General features: G+C 37.1%; 1 protein-coding gene across 3 annotated transcripts in view; it reads left to right on the forward strand.

The window, feature by feature from the left end:
* Positions 1-21,510, forward strand: part of NTNG1 (netrin G1) — a 151,981-nt gene that overhangs the window by 119,036 nt on the left and 11,435 nt on the right. For all 3 annotated transcript variants that reach the window (XM_031505521.2, XM_031505520.2, XM_021547519.3), the window contains 2 exons: positions 849-1,016; positions 6,446-6,583. In XM_031505521.2, the coding sequence (XP_031361381.1) occupies positions 849-1,016; positions 6,446-6,583 (306 nt within the window). The remainder of the gene's footprint in view (positions 1-848; positions 1,017-6,445; positions 6,584-21,510) is intronic.

Consider the following 21,510-nt stretch of genomic DNA (forward strand, 5'->3'; position numbering starts at 1 on the left):
GCCAAGTATTGCTTGTGATTAAAGACTAAAAGGCACTAGCATTCTATATTTAATGAAGGATTTTTTCAAAGTGGCTGTCATGCCAGCTTCGTTTCAGATGGCTGCAGTAAGCATGCTTTCTAGTCAGTACACATTTCAGAATTTTCATAATCTTTTCTAGCCCAACTGATTTTCATCTCGGAATACAAAAATCGGTTAATGCTTACCTCAAAAGTACAGTTGATGTAATTCTCCAATAACTGTCTTCCTTCCTTTTCTTCACTGTTAATCGTTTCAGGAGGTGTTGGCCAAAATTGTCAAACTAGAGATTTATTTGGCCATTAATTAAAACACTGGTTCTCAAGGTGCCTAGCAGTTACAGCACCCCAAGTTCAATAGCATTTTTGAATACTTTCCATTTCTGTCAGAAAAAAAAAAAAAAATCTACTTACAATTAAGTTTGACAATTTTGTCCACTGAATTTAACATTGTTAATAGGAGGAGATTTTTCCCGGGTCTTGATTTATACTCATCTCAAACGTGCAGAAATATGTGCATTTCTCTCAGTGGAAACTGAACCTCCAGTAACCCTGAAAGGTTTACAACTGCAAATGCTTCAGTTCCATCAGGTCTACCAACAACAGCCAACCTCCGACGTCATGCCATGGTTGTCGGGTCATGCTAACCTGCCTGAAACCAGCTCCACTTCCATTGCAGATAAACATCTGCTGCTGTCCATGTTACATTGATTAACATGTATGTGCCATTCATTCATACTTCTGCTCATGGTTCATTTTTACTAAGCATGTAATGTGCTATTACTCTGCTGCTGTATACACTTTGTATACATTTCTGTTCTTCCTTGAAAGACTGTGAATGCTTCGGGCACTCCAACCGGTGCAGTTACATCGAGCTGCTCAATACGGTCATTTGCGTGAGCTGTAAGCACAACACTAGAGGTCAGCACTGCGAGTTATGCAGGCTGGGCTACTTCAGAAATGCTTCTGCAGAGCTGGACGATGAAAATGTGTGCATAGGTCAGTCCCGGGATAACTGCGCCTTTTCTCCTGTGCCTTTTCAGCTCCTGGCAGCTGCTAGGGACCACTGCTGCTTACTTGCCACGTAAGCCAGAATGAGCTTTTTCAATGGATCAGAACATCTGTGTAGACTTCTCACCTCATTTCTATTGCCCTGGTAGCCCCAAGGAGGCATTTTGAATCTGTAAATGATGAGGAATCTCTCTGGCTATGGGTCCTGGGTAGACTTTCCCCAGAAATTGGATGTGCTGTCCTTACACAGCAAGGAGCCACACTGGAGTCACACATGAAAATTAAGGAGTTGAGTCTTAAGGACCTGGTCCCAGTCTGGCTTTTGCAATTACTAGTACAGACTCATGGATATTTGCCTGGATACCTACAAAAGTTGCCAGCTGCATCAAGAGGACATGGGGAGGGATCTCTGTTAATCCCTTTTATTCACTAAATTTCACAAAGACATGTTGCAGCTAAATCTGCTCCCAGACACAAGATTGTAAATGCCACATTATCTCCCCTCTACTTAGAGGAGGAACTGAAATGATGCCCATGAGGTTAGGAACAGAATTTGTCAAATCAGTGTGACATGATGTCAACTTAGAAAAGGGATTCCTAGGTGAAAACAGTGCTTTAGAACAAGCATCTGCTATAAACTGCAGAATTAGAGAAAATGTTAGAACATAATAAGAAAAGCGTATTAGGAAAAAATTTAAGATCTTTAGCACCCCAAAGAACATGCATTGTTCTCATGTCTCCACAGACAGTATACAGCAAAGTCAGGACACGTAAGGTGAAGCCTGAACATAGTCAATAAAGGAAGCTTTGTACAATGGCCAGTAATTAACAGACAGCCACTAAAGACACTATTCTAATAACAAACAGAAGTGGAGAATATAATAATATAATGTTTCCTATAGACATAAGTATCATATAATGTTTCTTATAGACATAAGGACCTGTTCTGGATTTTCATTGTGATTTTTTTTTTCTTTCCATCTTCCAGGAAGCAAAGAGTAGTTAGCAAATACTGTAAAACCAAAGTAGACTACAGGTGAATAAATTATATTTTAATACATTTATAATCCATTGCTGAGATTCAAGCCAGAAACTATTTAGGTTGTTATTATTTGTTTGAATTTGTAACTTGACAGATTTACATATTTATCTTGTGATAAATACAGATCCATCCATGCACTGCATTTCATGTGTCCTTCTTTTAACTTTGCTTGGCAATACATTCAGGAAATGCATGATCTCCTTTGCCAGTAATTAGTCAGAGCTAATAAGAACTTTAATAGGCAAGTCATGATTTTGTATGACTGTGCTGAGGAGCTTAACACAATCAAATGTTCTTGGAAAAAAACTACTGTCCCACATGTTTGTTTGATGTAGATGACAAACATCATTGGTATGACATCAGGGTTGTACAATTTCAGCTGCCTAAATAGGCCTAATGAATACAATTCTAAATTGCTCTGTTTGGAATTTTTCATCAGCTCATTCAGTATGTTGTTTTCCCATATACAATGAAATGCTAAGACAGCAGCTGCAGCTACATAAGACAAGGAAATTAGTAAACAAAAAGCCAAAAATAAGTCACTTTAAAATTAATTTATAAGTGATATATTTAAAATGTCATGGTAAGACAATTGTGCACTTTAAAATTGCCAAGACACTGAGGAAATTAATTTTTTAAATCTTTTATTGAGCAAAAAAAAAAAGGCAATGTAAAACATTTGCTGACTTTCCACCTTAATGCAAGCAGAATTCTCTTGGGCTCCCATGAGAATTGCACCATGTGAAATAACTATAGGATCAAACCTGGGTTTTCTACACATTAGGTAATTAATTTGAAATAAATAACATTCTTGCCAAACTAAGACACTTTTCCAGATCACAGTTACCATACAAAATGTCGTTTCTAATGTATGTGTCCTAGCTGATTTGCCAGCTTAAGAGGTCTTTCCTACTTCTTGTGTAAATTCAGTGAAATGAACAGACACCTAAGCACTTTTCAGAAAACAGAGAAGTTTGTTCTTAAAGTGCTGTCTTGATCTGGGGCTCCTAAGATTTAATTGGGCAAAATGTGGAGTATTTTCACCTGTGAAAGAGTTGATGGATTCACTACCCTTCTAGGTCAAGCACAGTCTTGCTCTATTGGAAACGCTCATTTCTCTTTTCTCCGAGTTTAAAAGCAGTGTTCTGTAGTTTAACTTCATGTGAAATGTTGGCATGAACATTTTAATAAGCAGATTTGCAGTGATATGTGCAAGTCTTATTCCCATATGAAAGTTATTTTTATAGGCTAATTCTTTCCTCTTCAGCCATGTATGTAGAAAGGTAACAAATGTTTGGATAAGCTAGTTTAATGGCATCTACTAGGGCTTTGGCTCTGATTTAGCAAAACTGCTTCCCAGTTTGCAGAAATACATATGGTAAGTACATGGATAACAAATCTGTGAATCTTAGCTGATGCTAAATCAATGGAGAAAATGTAAAATGTTTAGTTTTTAAGACTAAAGAATTCAGATACTGAAAAGTTGTTTTTTTTTTTTTTTTCAGTGAGCCAAATGCAATGTATTATACAGTGGGCTTAAATCTAAATTCTTGATGCCCTTAATTTCTTTAGCAGCAAAATTGTTTTCATTTCCTAAAATGAAATAGCAAAAATTTGTGGATTTGTACATTAACTGCAAAATTACCTCATATGGGCAACTGCAGTTTCAGAATAAATCAAAGTATTCAGAAGTTAAAAATTATTCATTCAGTGTGAAAAATAATTTAACTTGAAGAGTTTTTATTTGTTTATAAAGCCTGAGTGACTTTCAGTGAATGCACACACTGACAAGCAAGGATAGCATGGAAACCACCAGGTAGACCCAGAGTAATAAAACATAGCCTTTGCCTCACAGCATAAATACTGAACTGGTGATTGCTGTCACACTTGTAACAAAGCCACCCTTGCAGTCAGTCAGGCTTAAGCTTCAGTTAACACCAGAAGCTCTAAAGACACGTGGTTAAGTTAACCCTGGGGGTTGTCCTAGAGCCACTGTCAGCCCAGACTAATAAGCTGCAAGCCTGCAAGCCTCAGCCCATTTCCCCACCTCCTTTTTATTTACACTCATTGTGTTTTGTTTGAAGCATCACATTGATAGAGTGAACCCCAGTGAACAGATTACCATTTCTGTTGTCTTCCTGTCCTTACAAATAGTTACCAGATGAGGGTTAGGATGAAAATTCTTTCTCAGTTCAGATCTGCAGGGGCTTTTTTCCCCACTCTGGAATGTACTTATGGTTTGCTTATTAGGATGATCTGGGAATGTTAGTGTCATTTAGTGCCCTGTTGTTGTAAGGGCATTGGAGATACACTGCCTCCCTGTGGCACACTGAAAATCGTGACCTTTGAGATTTCTAACATCTTAAGTATTTGGCAGGCCTTGGGCAGTGTTCCACAGCATGTGATACTGTGTTGGACGATGATCTTGAATGTTCTGTAGGTTATATTACTGTGGTATCACTTGGGAAAGATGGAAGCTAGAATTAGTCTGTTGGGTGTTCTGATTGGATCTACTAATATTGCAAAAGGCCTGGCTTAAATATTTGTTTCTACTATTTACTTTCACTTCAATAGCACGATATGGGCCTGGAACTTCCTACATGTTTATGTGATAGAGTTCAGTAGGAAAGCTTTCACTGGTTCAGGGTCTTGTTCTGTGGAAAATATAACATCCAGTATCACAGGCTACACATTTCTTTCACAATTATTTGTTTAAATCACTGTAACTTCATTATCTCTAACAAAGCTATTTTTAACACGAATTAGACCCTCTGTTTTTAATGTAATTCCAAGCTTTTGTTTTTCAAGGTTTTCTATAAACACACTTGAAGCAAATTTTACTTCTTGCATTCAGAATGTATCTCAAGTCTATGTCTGTTTACATAAACATTTTATATATCTGATTAACATCAGAATTCCCAGCTTTTCAAATGGCACTCACTTTGCTATAATACTCAGCCTTGCACAGTATTTTTGGCCTGACAGTTTTCTGCTTCATTAATGAATGTTGCCAGCTAATTGACTCTGTTATTGTTGTGGAACCCTTTTGCCAAAGGTAACCACTCTTCTTCAACATCCCAAATGTTCAAAGTGCCATCTGTAATTTATACTTAATAAACAGTGAGACAACAGATGAGAAATGTCTTTCTGCTAATTTTTTTCCTGTTCGTTTTTTTCATTGGAGATGTATATGTATGTAACCTCCCAGTTCAACTCCCATTTTTTCATTTATGGTACCACTGAGGTTCAACCTAATGCTAGGGAACAATTGCTAGATATAGTGATCAAAGTAGTACTGATGCACAAACATATAAATCTACACTCCCAGTAGGTTGCCCCAAATTAGGAAGCAGCAGAGATCAGATGCTTCCAAAAGGAGTCTGTGGTTTCAGTTAACAGTGTAGTTACTCTGGGTCTACATGGGTCCACATAAAAATAAGATAACTCTCCATTTGAACATAAAATCTGAATAACCAAGGTGAAATACAGGAATGCCAAAAATGAGCTCTGTGAGCTCCTTGCCTTTGTTCAGATGGCTGAAAGCTGAACACAGATATTGTAATCATATTAAAGAAAAGGGCTGTGAATGAACAGCACAGTAAGTGTTGTGGGAGGAAATGTGTTACCCTACTTTTTCTTTAATTAGCTGAACACATGTGAAAAATATACAGCGGGGAATGAGCCTCACTGCATTTCCCATCTGCATGCTGGGAGGTGAGAGAAATTAAAATGGCTGCACAAAGCCCGTTCTTAAAGCTTTTACATTACATTAGTGCTCACCTCAAGCTTTGCATTGCAGAATATGCAAAAGGTTTATTAATGTCACTGATAAATCAATCTCATCAATTTAATGGCAAATATTCACTTAAATTATTGTACTGCTCAAACCTATAAAGGAAGACTATCTTGGAAATAAGTAAAGTGCATTTATATAGCCCTGTAAAGACATCTAGCACTTCTGAAAATATTCAGTAATACAGATAAAGCCTATTTTAATAAAACAAAACATTTCACCCTGATGGCACATGGATATATCCATACTATACAAAGCTTTTCTAATGTTCATTAAATTGTCAAAAATATTCTCACCAAAGAGAATCTATTATAATCACTTACCCTCAAGACCGTGATATCTTCTGCCTTTATATCTTTCCTGTTTACTTTTTCTCTTTGCATCATAAAACGTCTCTTCCTGAAATGACACGTGCAAACAAATAAATGGACATGTAGTAATTATATTCACTACACTAGATATTCTTAATAGACAGTCTTCCTTTACCTTTAGCACTGGAAATGCACCCTTTATTGGTATTGAATGAATTATCTCCACATGTGGACCTGAATCCAGTGTGTATGTGTTGTCTTGTTTCTGCAGACTGTTATTGTAACCCTTTTGGTTCAGTCCATGATCGCTGTAATGACAGAGGATTTTGTGAGTGTAAGGAGGGAACTTCAGGGCCTAAATGTGATAAATGTCTGCCGGGATATATCTGGCACAGCTTGGGCTGTCAACGTAAGTAACTCTGAGAGTCGCCCCTCTCCTGCAGCTCCGCTGCCTCCCGTCCATGTGCTGTCATGTGCCCATTCCTGGGAGCAGAAAGCTCTGGGCTGTACCATGCCATAATGCCTGAACCTTGGGAGACTCCCAGCCGAGGGCACTGACTGTGCCATCCAGTTAATTCAATGCACTTGCAGTGTCCTCCCTCTCTCCCACTAACACCCAGAGGAACTCCCGCTGGCATAGGTAAATACACGTCTGGGCAAATGTGATGTTTTGTATACTCAAACATCAGCATATTGCTTCCAAATTCAGAATTCCTACTAAAAGAAAGAAGGTGATTTCTCTGCGTGTTCACTCTTTTTCTGTCCTAACTGCAGCTTCTTGACTAAGTTAATTATGCCTTCATACCCTTAGGCTATCCCTGGACAATAACTGCAAAACGCTGGCTTGTACCTGTAATAACTAGTGAAAGCTAGATGAAAGCTAATTGTTGGGAAAAAATGGAAATATACTTAACGTCCTTACAAATAAGAGCTGAAATTTTCCTTAAATGGTGTTTGAACACACGTTGTTTCAATGCTTAGTTATTATTTTGCTTTTCTTCTGGTTAATGGGACTTGTATACAAGTGAGTAGAAATATCACTTCAATATACACAGAATTAGACTTTTACTGCAAATTTTGTTTGTAAGATTTTTTCTTTTAACAGTTTTGATAATCTACTTCCAGAACCTCTGGAAAGTCCTCTCACATTTTTCTTTCAGCTTCTCTCACCACATCTCTGTATTTTTAGCCACACAAACATAAAAGATAGATTTCTACAAGAGCTTGCTTTTGATTCTTAAGACTGAGAAACACAAGAAAATAACTACTGACACCAATTAGTAATTACTGTCAGTAAATACAGACACCAATTAGACAAATATAATAAAATTGGTCAATAGCCATATAAATGCTCTAAATATTCAAAACCAAATGTAAATCTTATATATTATTTTTTTTTAAAAAAAGGCAATAATACTAGAGATTACTGCTGCCTCTCCAAGTGATGAGTGCCTCTGAAGCAGAAAAGCTGGACTTGTGACAAATCAACAAATTATATCTGCAAAGTAAACCAATAAATAATTTCAGGAAATATTGTGATAATTATCCAAACAGCATTAAAGATAGTATATGAAAAGAAAAGAAGCTTGTATGGGCAACATTGTTCAGTGCAACCTGAGAAAACTGGACTTCCTCAGCTTCTACCAGCAAGCTCCTGTTTGTATTTGGCATGGCATTTAAACCAAACCATACTTTTCACATGTGGTTGTTGACTGTATTCTCATTTTCCAGCTGATTCTAGTTGAGTTAGGATTCACAAAACTAACAGGCAGTTAGAATTACAACAGAAAGCAGGTGAAGTAATGTTTCAAGTTTCAAAGGTCTCTAATTCTTCATCAAATCAGATCCTAGTTCCCTCCCAAACAACACACTCAGAAATAAGAGGTCTCCCTCTGCCTTGCACCCCATATGCAGAAGAAGGTTGTTACCACCCTGTACCTTATCCTAGATACTGGCAAAATAACTACTGGAATTTGTGAAGCATTGGATATATTGCAGTGACCCAAACTACAAGGGAAAAAAATGAAAACAGAAATCAGTATGGTTCTCTGCATGGAATTTGAAAAAATGAAACTTACCACTGTGCCCACCCAGGGGGTTTAAAAAATATATTAAGTAGCTGAGATACTGAACAAGTCTGGAGGACTGTTGAGAAAATTTTATAGTAATATATATACATCAGTTTGTCAAAGCAATTACTTATTAATTTCAGTACTTCCTATCTTTTCAGGTTTGGACATTGTAAGGAAAATAATGTTCTTTTAATGATGAGGTTTTTGAGCCCAGCATATAATTAGCTTGATTTTAGCTGAATCAAGAGTATTTGTAAAATCTTTGGACAGTTGCTGGAATTGCAAGCTAGTGCCTTTATATTTGCTGACGAAACTAATTGAGTTTCCCTCACTTGGTTGTAATTTTCAGAACAAATCTCAGTCTGATTGTGTAACTGTCAGATATTCTCCAAGTTTGAACAAATTATCTGATCAATTTCAGAAGAAAAACAACTAGATGCGGTTGTCAGTTTTATGGAACAGACATCAAATTGTCATGTTTTACCAACCACACGCTGATTTAAATCTCATTTCAAGCCTTATCATGGAGGAACAGAATTCCAATTAATTTAATTTTGTACAGTGTCAGTTTTAGCTTTCTTATTTTCCCATCAAATTCTAAACAAATGACCGGGCAAGTTAGCAGACCCCAATATACGAGAAAAATAGGAACTCATTCTGTTGCCTTGGCAAAGCTCAAAAAGATTATTTGTCTGGACACGTAGCATGTGGTTTTGATCTGCTTTTCCCTAAGCCTGTGCTGCACAGGAACAATGATATGCAAAGATGGATACACACACTCACTCGACAGACCAGTATGTGCTTGTTTACTTTTTGTTATACATAGGCTATCGGCATTAAGAAATTCTATTCTTATGGAGCTTTATTGCTAAAAACCATTGATCTAGTGCAAACAAAAGCTTGACTGTGAATAAACAATTTAAATCTATATCATAGGTAGTTTAATTACATGTATGATTCTATAAGTAAATGGAGTGTCATAATTTTATACATTAGTAAGCCTATTAGGGAAAAAAACAACACAAAAGCCGAGTTGTGTGTTCTAAGGCCTGCAATATATCATTTGATAAATTACAGTTTGGAGTCTACTTTGTATCATACAAAGTAGAAGTCACAGAAGCTATTATCCTCAGAACTATTTATTTAGGTACCTCACTCTTAGTGATTTAATCTAAACCCTCTGAGGATCCAGGCAGAGCGCTCCTCGCTTGGCGTCTCTGCGCACACTGAGGTCAGATGCAATTTTAGACTTTGCCTCCCAGATAAAAAGCACTGTGATAGCAGCAGTTATCTTCTTGCATGCAGAGACATAGTGGTCAGCAGGGTCTGGTTGGTACAGGAAGGTTGCTGCCCTCAGAAGAAGAGGCACAATAGATGTGGCTGTGCCTGGCACAGCTCCTGAGCCCTCCCCAGAAGCCCTGCGGCCGCAGGCGTGGGCGTGCGGGGAACGTGCTGGGCTCAGCGGGGCCTCCCTGCCACATACCCACCGTGGATTTTCTCACCAGGAGCAAAGCACGGGGAATGAGTGCAGAACAGAACAGTGTGGTCCTGAAACCCTTTCGAATTTCTGGAACATGAGAAATTACATAGCATAGCATATATTTGATTTTTCTATTTTATAGAAACGGAACAATTTCCTTTAAAAATTAATATTAAAACAGAACTAAAAGCTCCAAGTCTGGCAAGAAATTTAACCTGCAAGTACCATTGATTTGGGCCAGTTTTTAACTGAACATAGTGTTTTTTAAAAAATGGAACCTGTATCAAAAGGCAAAAACATTTAAACACAGCTAAAATATTAAGTGGGAGCATTCACTTGATTTTCTACTTGTACTGCTCACAGTCTTCTGTATTTGCTCTTCATCTTCTGCATTTCTTTGCCATGACTTTTCAGGTGACTGAAGACCATTGCATACATACAGCAGCATTTTAAAGTAACATCTTTTAATTTCACTCACAGAAGCATTGATTACAAAACCAGCTGCATATTTATCCAATCAGGCAAAGAAAAGATCTTTTGCCAATATCAGTTTGGCAGCACAGCTCAAATTTTCATTAGGCATGTTCCTCATGGGGGAAAAGGTGAGGGAAGGTTCAGTGACCAATATTATTCTCTATCTCCCTTCATACAAAAACCAAGTAAACACACTGAACCCACAGCACTACAAAGGCCTAGAGTGAGCGAGAGTTACCAGTGGTAGCTGGCACCACATAGCAAATCAGTGTTTTAAATTATCTTGGTTCAATGGTGCTAATCTTAAACAATTAGCAAATGAGTTTTCAGCCAGATGCCTTATATCAAGGTCGGAACAATCTATCTCATTTTACCCTTTCTCGTTCATTTAAACAGAAGCAGGCAAAGGATTGCACTCTTATCTTCAGTGCTCAAATTGGACTCAGTGCTTGTATCTGTCTTCCAAACTAAACTTGTATTATTCTGCAGCCTGTCAGATAATTCATATTCTGTCACAGCATGCATTTAATTTATTATATGATTATTTAAATATGAGCTTTTTTGGGGTGGATTTTATCATGTGTTACAAATGTTAGAAACTGGAGCATTTGATCAAAATCATCATGCAGATGGAGTGGCTAAAGAAAAATCAAACTTGAAATTGTAAACTTGGAATTTAATATTAACACTTGCTTTTGGAAGATTGGATTTACCGTTCAGCAAGAAAAGAGGAAAAAAACATTTATCATCTAATTCTTTTAAAATATTTTTTTTTAAAAAATACACCCTGCACTTCTTTCTAGACAGATTAAATACCTATAAATGCAAGGGTCTCCCCAGTGAAGGTTGGTGATATTTTACACATTTGTACACAGATGTATCTAATACCTACACATTGAACTCATGTCCAGGATACAAGAACAAAAAAAAAAAAAAAATTAAAAAAAAAAAATTAAAAAAAATAGAAATGCAGAATCAAGGTGCCCTGTTTTCCAATTCACCATTGCAACTGCCTGTGTTGGGAGCCATAGAAGATCCACCTACCTATTTTTGTATCTTTTTACAAATAGCAGTTTTAATGCTGTACTGTGCTGTATATACTTTCAGTTCTGCTGTGGTTTGGTGCCAAGGCCGGTATTAGTAAGCACACTGCCACACTTGGAGCTGAAGGGAAGTAAAATACAAAAAGAATTTATTGAAAAGGATAAAGTTCTGCTGGGGCTGAGCATTGTTGTCCTCAGGGAACAGTCATCTTTCCCTGGTCTTTATACACAAAATACTGCTTTCAAAATACCTATTTTGCATGGTTGTTATGCAGACTAAAGAAATTGTGTGTGTGTACAGGGGTTTGGATGCAAGAGGAACAGACTCTCCTTCAAATGGCTGCAAATTTAAATCCAGAATAATAATTCTCTTTACATTAGTCCAGAATCCAAATGCTGCAACTCACAGCAAAGTATGGTTTACAGATGTAAGACAAGCAAGGCAAGAATACAAACAAAATTACAGCTTTATCAGACCTGATCCTCAGATGATGCAAAACACTAGTTCTGCTTGCCTCAGGGGAAGCATGCTGGTGACTTATAGGTGTAATGCCATCCTGATATCCTTTTAAAACAAGGGTCTTTTAAACCTGAGAAACAACAATGCAAATGTGCTTATTAATGCATTCCTTGCAAAATACACAACCCACAGAATAATCAGAGATACTAGGATACATAGAAAGTTGTTCACCAAAGTATGAATATCATGGAATGTTATTATTTTTTAATGAGATGCTAGATTTGAAGGAGAAAAGGAAGGTTGATCTCTCTCTGGGGAGAATGTATTTTAGTCAGAGTAAACATGTCAGAACACAAACACTGTATATGAACAGAAATGATTAAGTGAGGCACCTCTCCTCTACGAAGAGCACAGAGGAGGTGAAAACATAAGATGCTCTGAGAGAGTTATACAGATCTGCATAATTCCTGTAGCATGCCTAGGATGGAGACCATGCCTTAATCTTCTTTTAGCACTGCTGCCTACAAAGTGTGTGGGATATTGTGGAAATGGAAGAATCTGCAGATGCAATAGATTAGAGGGGTACTGGGGAGAGCTCAAGGACTTTATTTCGATGTCTCTGTGCTGGATGAGGTTGTGAATTAGGTAATACCTGTGTGTGGAGAAGTCAAAGAAAATATCAGGTAAATAAAATCAAGCAGAGAGTGAGGCTCAAAAGAGGGGACTAGTTTGCATAGTTGCCATGTTATTGAGAGGCACCAGCTCCTGACAGACTGCAGCTCTTCAGGAGATTTACTCTGATAACCTGGTGATCAGGAATTGCTTTCTCCAAAGCAAAAAGAAATGGTTCAGTAGCAACATTTATACACCTGACCTTTAACAGAACAATTTTTCCCCAGCAAGGTGAGGGATTGGATTGGAGCAAAGAGGTTGTTCTCTTCTTGATCTTGCCCAAGTGTCAGCTTCAAAGCTGCTATTTCATGGCTGTCCAAACTGCTCTAATTGCAAGTGCTGCAATCCCTCTTCTCCCAATTCCCCACTATTTAGTCCCACACCCCTAGCAATCTCTCAGGCAGTTGTTTGACCTTTCACTGAATGATTTCAGATCTAACTCAGCAGGACACTAACCAAAAAAGAATCATTTTTTGCTATGTTAGTTCTGTGATATGAATCATCCACTGGTTGAACAAGCAGGAGCACCCTGGGAGAGCATAACCCACTCAGCTGGGGAGGGATGGAAGTCTGGCAGCCAGTCAGGCTGGGCTGGGCATCACTCCCCATCACTGGATCTTTCTACACTCCAGAACTTGCCAGTATTTTTACCTGACAAAGCCACAGAATTTCAGAAGGATCAGCAGGTGGATAATTAGGGAAATGACTTAAAAATGTTACTCTTAAAAAAAACCCCAACATTCTGTACTCTCCTAAAAGAGTTTTAAAATCCACTAACCTATAGAAAAATCAAGAACTCTCTAATACTCTCTTGTACTGAAGCAGAATCATAATTTCTCAGACAACAAAACTAGGATTCTGAATGGAGAGCCAAATTGGACACTGGTGATGGATATGAGCAAAGTGCATTTCCAAAACAGCCCAATTCAAAGAAAGTGAATACAATTTGTAGCATCTTGTGTATTTTTAGTGCTATATCAGGGGGGAGTTCTGAACAACTAAATATCAGGAAATTCATGAAAACTTAAGCAACTAACATTATTTGTTTTCTTCAGTCGGATGATTTTAAAATGGTTAATATTTGATAGCACAATGATAAATATTTTAATAGAGGATATTGCAGTCAGTTAGGAATAGATCAAAAAGATACAAAGCAAGCTCCACTAGATAAACTTTTATTAGGTACATGAAATAGAACATAAAGCTTGATAGCAATTACTACTTAATCTATTCACATTTGGAAACGTATTGAAGGGGAAACTTATAACTCATTTGTTATGAATTATTAAATGTTCATTTGAACAATGATGAGCAGGATTTCTTTTCCTCTGAAAAATCTGTCACACTTTCCTTTTAAGCCTGCTCAGTGGCCATAGATTCTGTATAATTTGCCTGCTCACTGCCTTTTAATGAGGACAGAATAAAGACATTAGTAGCAGCACAGACACACCCAAATGGGGCATTTTTATGAAGGGGACTTAAAAGGACCATTTAGAAGTAAAGTAATCTCCATCCTACTTAACTGCAGATAAAAATTACTGACCTGAGGCAAATAAAGATCGCCAAGGTTTCCTATCTTGGCACTGATGCAACTGATGGCATTGCTGGCACCAGCACGTGCTGATTGTCAAGGCTTCAGTAGCTGTTGTTTTAACTTCCTTTACACATCTGCAGACACAACTATGGAAACCAAAGTTTCCTTTAGAAGGAGCTGATGGGCTTTAACTTGCAAAGTGCTGACAGCCCCCACTAAGATAAGTAAAGTTCCCCCAGTGGTATTAAAGTTAAAAAATGACTTTTAATTACACATGAATAAATGGATGCCATTGATGTAGGTATACTATGATTTTGTCCACTGTAAATTTAAATTTTAAAATACTAGCTCACACTTCTGATTAATTTCAGAGTTACTATAGGCACAGGGGCACCCCTGATGTTAAGGTGTGTTTCTGCTCTGAATTTAAACATGCTGAATAGATGTAATCCTGAAGTAATCAGCTTTTCTAATGTCAGATTTGTACTTCGACAGAGCTGAGTATTGTAGTAGCTAACAGATAAGGAATTCAAGACATTTTTTACATACTACTACTGTTTCATATACATGTTCAAAATATTGTGGATGTCTTGATTAACTGACAATGTTTGTTATTAATCTGTAGAGCTGGGGTAAAAAAATTTCAGACTGAAGGTTTTAAGGAAATTTACACAAACTAAGGGAATTATTACTTAGTATCAATAAATTGAGTACTTCAGGAAAAAAATCTGAATATAATCAAGACCTTTCAAGATCTTAGCTCTTAACTAAAACACTTAACAGAAGTGCCCTTTTACATTTCCCAGTTCCCATTTCACCCTATTTTCTGACCATTTTAACTGGCTCATTTAAGAGCTGGTCTTCAAAACCTTTCACTCCCGTGAGTCATGTGTTTATCTTTATGCTTGCATGCTTGTAGGCAATGGAACACCTCAAAACAGAAAGTAAAGCTGTTCTGAGCTGGACCAGTGCCCTCTGTGTGACAGTTGCAGGCTGGATGAGCTTCAGGCAGCAGAGGCATCCAGCTGCTGGAAGGTGAAGCTTACAGATTTTCTCAGCCAAAGAACTATCACTATCGTCATATTTAATTGGTCTCAGTGAGTCCTTCAGCCACTAATTTGCCTAATAACTTCTTCAGACATCATAATTTTGTTATCCAAATGTTCTGGGCACAAGTTCACAACACCACCACCACCACCACCACTACTACTACTAATCATAATAATAATGATAATTATACTTTGTTTAGCTGGTTGGTTGTTCCTTCCTGGTTCTTAAGAGGAAGAATAAATGAATAATCATTTACAATTCACCTTTTCCATAACATCTGTGATTTTAAAGACATATATTTTATTTTCCATCAATCTGTTTTCCCTTTCTTACACTGAAGAAACATAATCTATTTAATCTCTCCTTTTATATGGCCTGCTTATATGTGTGACAGCTTTTCATTCTACCTTTTATAGTAATACTACATATATATATATATATATATATATATATATATATATATATATCTTTTCAATAACAGGGCTGTATGAAGTGTTCAAGATATGGGCACATAATGAAGCTATATAGTGACATTGTGGTGTTTCCCCTTCATTCTTTTTCCTGTCTTGAAAAATTCAATTATCTATTTGCCTTTCTAACTGATGAAGAGCATTAAGTCAAAATTTTCAATAAAACACCCTGAACTAATCTTAGTGTGCCTTTTCTGAATGGTAACGCCAAGTATCTGTTACTCTTGAACACTTAATTTCTGCCACCCACACCTCAGAAATTCTTCTGAAGGCCTTTATAGCCACACACCTTTGTAGTCTAAGCAAATGTATTACACCATGCTTCGCTCACTTTTCTAGCAGAATTCTATATGTGTAAGTCCTCATAAGACTGATTAGTAGTTCCTGACATCTATTCTTAACTTGTTTCTTATTATTCAAGCTATAATTATTCCATAAAGAAACAAAAATCAATTAAAAGAATGGGGGAAAAAAAAGATCCTTGCTGAGGCATCTTGGAAAATACTATTTGTAGAGTAAGATACATTGTCAACCTGATCTTTTGCATCCATACCCTTACCTGATTCCTTAAAAAATCTTTTACTAGGTTCGTAACTTATTATTTCTCTTTCATACTCATCATGTTCACTCACCTGTTAATTCTGTTCTTCATCACATTTTCCATTAACTTGCCTGCTGCAGAAGTTCTAATTGCCAGTCTCTAGTTCCTTGCCATCTTCTTGAAAATCTTCATAAAAAATCACACCTCCCACAGGTCTTTTTTTGTAGTTAATCAAGCACATCCTTACAATCAGAAAAATTAAATTAGAAATTAAATTAGAAAGAAATTAAATTAGAAAAATCACAAGTAGCAGTGAAAATGTTGTTTCTGCATTTTTTTTTAATTCTTGGACCAGTAATATTTGTTTCTGGTGATCTGATGCAACAGACTCCCATTTTTAAATAACGGTTTAGATAACCTTTCAGACACACCTCCATCCCCACAGGCAGGAGTCTGGTTACCTCCCAAAGCTCTTCCATAGTTAATGGATGTTTCCCTTCCCTACCTTATAAAGCATTTATTTGCCATACAGCCTTCCTAGAAGGCCTGGCTTCTCCGGTGTTTAGGAAAAAAAAAAGTTAATGGCTAATTTTTATGACTTTACTAAGTTGCTCAATCATTTTTGGCCTACCTTGGTACTTTAACCTGTTCTTACAGCTCAGTTGTGAGAATGTGTACTCTTTTCTTTTTTTCTTCATCACAACTGCACCATTTTTCTTTACCCTTTGTAAATGTATTTTCTTAAAAAGTTTTTTTTTTAATCTGTTGCTAATTATGTCATTTGTATGAGTATCCTTTTAAATAGGTTTGTTGGATTTTTTTTTTAATACTCACTTTACTCGGCATCTCAAATACAACCAGCTCACCAAATCACCTGCAAACATTCTGCCCCTTTAGCTTTTCCTTGCATTTCTCTCTAATAAGTATCTGCACGATCATCTTCTCCCAGATCCATACACCTGAGACATGGACCAGCCCTTTCAGCTATTTCAAATTCCTCTTCAGGTTAAGCATGCAAGGAAAGATTTTGAGAAGGAACATGGGTATGATAAAATCAGGAACAAAAGCTTGATCTCATAAATGTCAGTCCGGCTTTTTGTCAGATCTTTGACTACCACCTTTTATAGCACAAATTCACTGTGAAAGTGAATAGAGCCTTACAGGATTTACAGGATAAATTTAGAGGGCACTCATAGCCACACAAAAGTACCATGATGTTCAGTAAAATATTAGCAGCATTGCTCTTTCGATTTCTCCCAACTCTGCATAATTTTGAGATATGGTTTTGTTGATTATGGCCTATCCTTCTCTAATGTTGGGCTACAGTCAATGGTAAAATCATTTAAAAAGACTTCTGGTAGAAAACAAGCTCCTTGTAATTACCTTGGCTTCTAAAGAGAATAATTAAATTGTTAATAAAATTGTTACCTGTAATCATCAGGTGAGAAGTGACAGTACTGGAAGTTTAAAGATGTTACAGAGAAGGGAGAAGAGTTTGATTGCAATTCAGTTGTTGGTAATTACTTTCTATAGAAGAATACTTGTATCTGAAATCAACTTGAAATAATTATATTAAAGGGACTGTATTCATTAACATCACTGATGTCAATAGGCAGCTGAGATTCAGGACGATTAAAGTGTTATACCCAAAATTATGTTGTATTTTTATAACTACATCTTGGACAGGTACTTCTTGATCTGCTTTTTTCTTCTTGCCAATGATTTTTCTGCCTTTTTGTTCAGAGGGACATGGAAGGCCATGTAGTAATAACTGCACTGGTGCCACTAGCTGAATCTAGAGCCAATATTTTGATTTGCACTTGTCTGTAGATCAATTTACCCACTTTATTCCATTTCTAGAGACTGAGTGGAATAGTTTTCCAAAATTTTTACACTTTTTAGACATTTATCTGTATTTTCCAGATTTACAAATCTTTCTAAGGATAACCCAAAACATTGTTCCAGTATTCACGGAACCAGTATCCAACACTAGCTCCTGTTCTTATTCTCTTTCCTGCTTAAATCTGAAACCTTTTCCTTTTGAAACAAGGATCTATTCTTGCCCTTCAGAATGGGTGTTTTGTTAATGAGATGCTGCACCACTGAGCTCTGAATGGTACACATATTTTAAATGGGAATTCAACTTGCTTTTTAAGCCAAAGGATCCTTGAAATAGGACTCTTACCTTGAAGAATTTAGGATTTCATTTCCAATGAGTGTGAACAGTTTCATCACATGTAGGTGTTCCTTTAAAGAGCTGAAGCTGCATTTTGATCATGAGGCAATAAGCAGTGACTAGCATCAAAGGCAGACAAGTTACTCTGACAAAATTCAAAACCTAACTTACTTCCTACTGATTTCAGGAACAGGAGAATCCCACAATGAGATTTAAACTGGGGCTTGCAAGGAAATTCATCTTGAGGGCAAGTATAGCATGCTTAAATAATCTCCATTATCTTGACATTATGCAGCAAAGCACAGCTCTCTGCAAGGAGGCTTCCATTCTCAGAAAGAGCATCCTATTCCACATATCTTAGAGACAGTTTACAACAGCATACTGCAACACAAACATCTCAAAACTTTAGCTGGATGCTTTGAAATGCTTCTAATTACGTCTGCACACGTGCCCTTTGGTACACAACTGGAGAAAAATATGAAAGGTGGCACGCACACTGCATGACTTCTGCAAAGGTATGAAAATGTGGGTCGAGATTTACACCACCTGTCAAAATAAAGCCATATACTGCAATAATTTTTCTGCAATGACCTGAGAGCTTTGCTAGTTCATGCTAAACCATTACTGATTTAAAACAAAGTGCAGAGACTTAGAGAAGTGGACTCCAGTTATATCTTTTATTCAGTGGCAACATGACAACTTAGTGATGACGGTGCAGCCCACGCTGCACTGCACCATTAGAAGGACCCTGAGTGTTTTGCAAATACAAAACACTGAGCCAGCTAAGATGTGTTGAGCACCTCCCTCACCTACTCCTACCCGCCCTGGCTTTAGCCCAAACCCTTCTCCAGCACTGTTCCAGTTCCAACTACCTCCCTTTAGCACTCCTCCTGCTGTTTTAGCTAAACAGCTACTCATTCCGTAGCTGCTGGCAGTCTTCAGAAACCAGCATCCCACTCGGATCTGCCATGCTGCCACTTCAGAAATGCTGTCTCACAGCACAAACCCTTTGCCTTTCACACGCCTGTCATACCCTCACTACACTCTGGGGCTGTGTTTGAAACCTGAGCAGGCACTCTGCTGGCTGGCCATGCTTGCCAGCCCTGCTTGCCTTGAGGCTCCATGGAGCAGGAGGAGCTCCATTGCTGTTTACCCCCAGTGCTGATCCCTCACAAGGCTCCAGGCCTACAGAAACTCATCCTGCCTGGAAGGAGAGCCTTTCCTTGTCCCCCACTAGCACACACAGCCAGCAGTACAGGCATGTCACAAATAGCCTCTTGCCCTTGGGGTTGATGTCAAGGAATAGAGAGTTCTCAGGGAGCTGGGATCTGATCAGCCAGATTTCCACTGCCATCACTGCTGAGGCTGCTGGAAGAGAAGGACAAACGTGATAAGACCTGTGGGAGCTCATATGTCATGGAGAGGGTTCTCTGGGGCAGATGACAGGACGGGACCCAATGAAATAAACTTGCCAGGAAATACAGATTAATCATCATCCCAGTTCTGTTGTGCAGAAATCAGTCTCCTTTTTCACTAAGAGTTCTAAAAGAAATACAGTCAGACATTATGTTTTAAAAGTGCATTCTAAAAGTACATTTTCATAAAAATTTAGTGTTTCTTGTGTGACCCTTCCTTTTCCAAACCAGAGGTTTGTGACATTGCTACACACACAGCCTCTCAGAAGCAGGAGAAAATAACCAAGGTCTTGGTTTCTCAGTCTTAAGTGCAGGTGGAAGACCTTTTTAAGTAATGCAACTACTTCTTTTCATCATTAGATTTAAAGCTACTGATACAATATATCTTTAGAAATATCTAACACACTATCTACAGTAATTTATTACATCACAATTAATGGATGTATTGGTATTTTTCAACTCTGGCATAACTTGACAAATTAAAAATTGGAGAAAATAATTTTAAACAAAATAAAGTACTTTGATGTGAAATCACATTTGGCAGTTCTCTATTCCTCAAGGATCCCAGGTTATTTCAGTCTTCATTAATAATTAAATTTTAACACCTTTGTGCATCACAATTGATAAACAGAAATATGAGTACATTAATCAGCATGTCAAAAGTAATGCTAGAACCATATCAAGCTCACAGGGAAAGAGCTCTCAGTCATGAGAATAAAACTCTGGTCTTTTTAATATCCTGAATTATCTTAACACTTTGTCATAGTAAGCAATATCAATATCCATGGTTAGAGACATTATTTTTAGTTTGTATGCTGATAGAACTTTTCAGACAGTATCCCAAACAAACCATGCCACCTATTCTCTAAGGTCTATGTTTATTCAGATCTTTTTCTACATTATAGCAAAACTTTAAAATTGATTAAATAAGACTAATATAATTATTTTACCATTTTAACAACTTATTAGTGGTAGCCTGCATATTGATACTGTGAAAAATCTGCAGGTTGCCTGTATGCCTGTTTCAGCTGTATTGGTTGGTGTGTAATAATGAACATCTTCCAGACATTTTTGTTGAACTGTGTGATGAGTCAGTTTTTTAAATGTTTTCAGATAAAAAAACACAGGCTAAAACTATGACATTGGTTACACCTGTAAAACACTGCAAAAAAAACTGGTAAGCCTGAAGAAGAATGTGTTGGAAAGAGAGGATGTGTTATCTGGGGTTTCCCATCTAATGGTTGCTCTGTCATGAAGATAAATGCACAATGATAACCCAAAGCAAGTCTGTGTGCAGCAATAAATATCATTGTTGAAAACTAGCATGAAGCAACTAATAGCTTTAATTATTTGATACATTAATTTATTCGTTCTTATTTTTGCAGAGTGCTACATGCCAGCTGTTTGAATCATCTTATTGGTATTCTGATGAAAAGAGTGGAAAAATAAAGCATTGCACCAATTAAAATCCCTCTCACAAGAGAGCATGTTATCATCTGGTATATCTCAGGAATTAGGATATAAAAATCTGCCTGCTTAATTTTTTTTTAATTTTAATGTAATACAAAAATAGATAATAACAGGTAATATTTTTATAGGTCAGATGAAGCAGAGTGGATAAAAGATTTTCAAATCTTTACAGTGTACCTTATGTCTTATGTATGAATATGAAGCAGATGAAGTTCTGATAGGTGAGATTAGGAGATATAATACACAACATTGGTATTTGAGATTGTCAGAGTATTTAATCATCTTATGCAATTACATATGACAATTGGAAAAGATTACATAGTCCTTTTTTAAACTACATAGTTTAGAAACCTTTTTAAAGCTGACTGTCAGCAAGCTCCCTTGGAAACAATAATCAACTCTGCTATTGCATTTATCTAATCAGCAGTGCAATATAGTAAATAGAGCAGGAATTCACAGCACCTGCATCATTCCCCCCT

The sequence above is a fragment of the Lonchura striata genome, chromosome 9 (assembly GCF_046129695.1).
Source record: "Lonchura striata isolate bLonStr1 chromosome 9, bLonStr1.mat, whole genome shotgun sequence".
Taxonomy (NCBI): domain Eukaryota; kingdom Metazoa; phylum Chordata; class Aves; order Passeriformes; family Estrildidae; genus Lonchura; species Lonchura striata.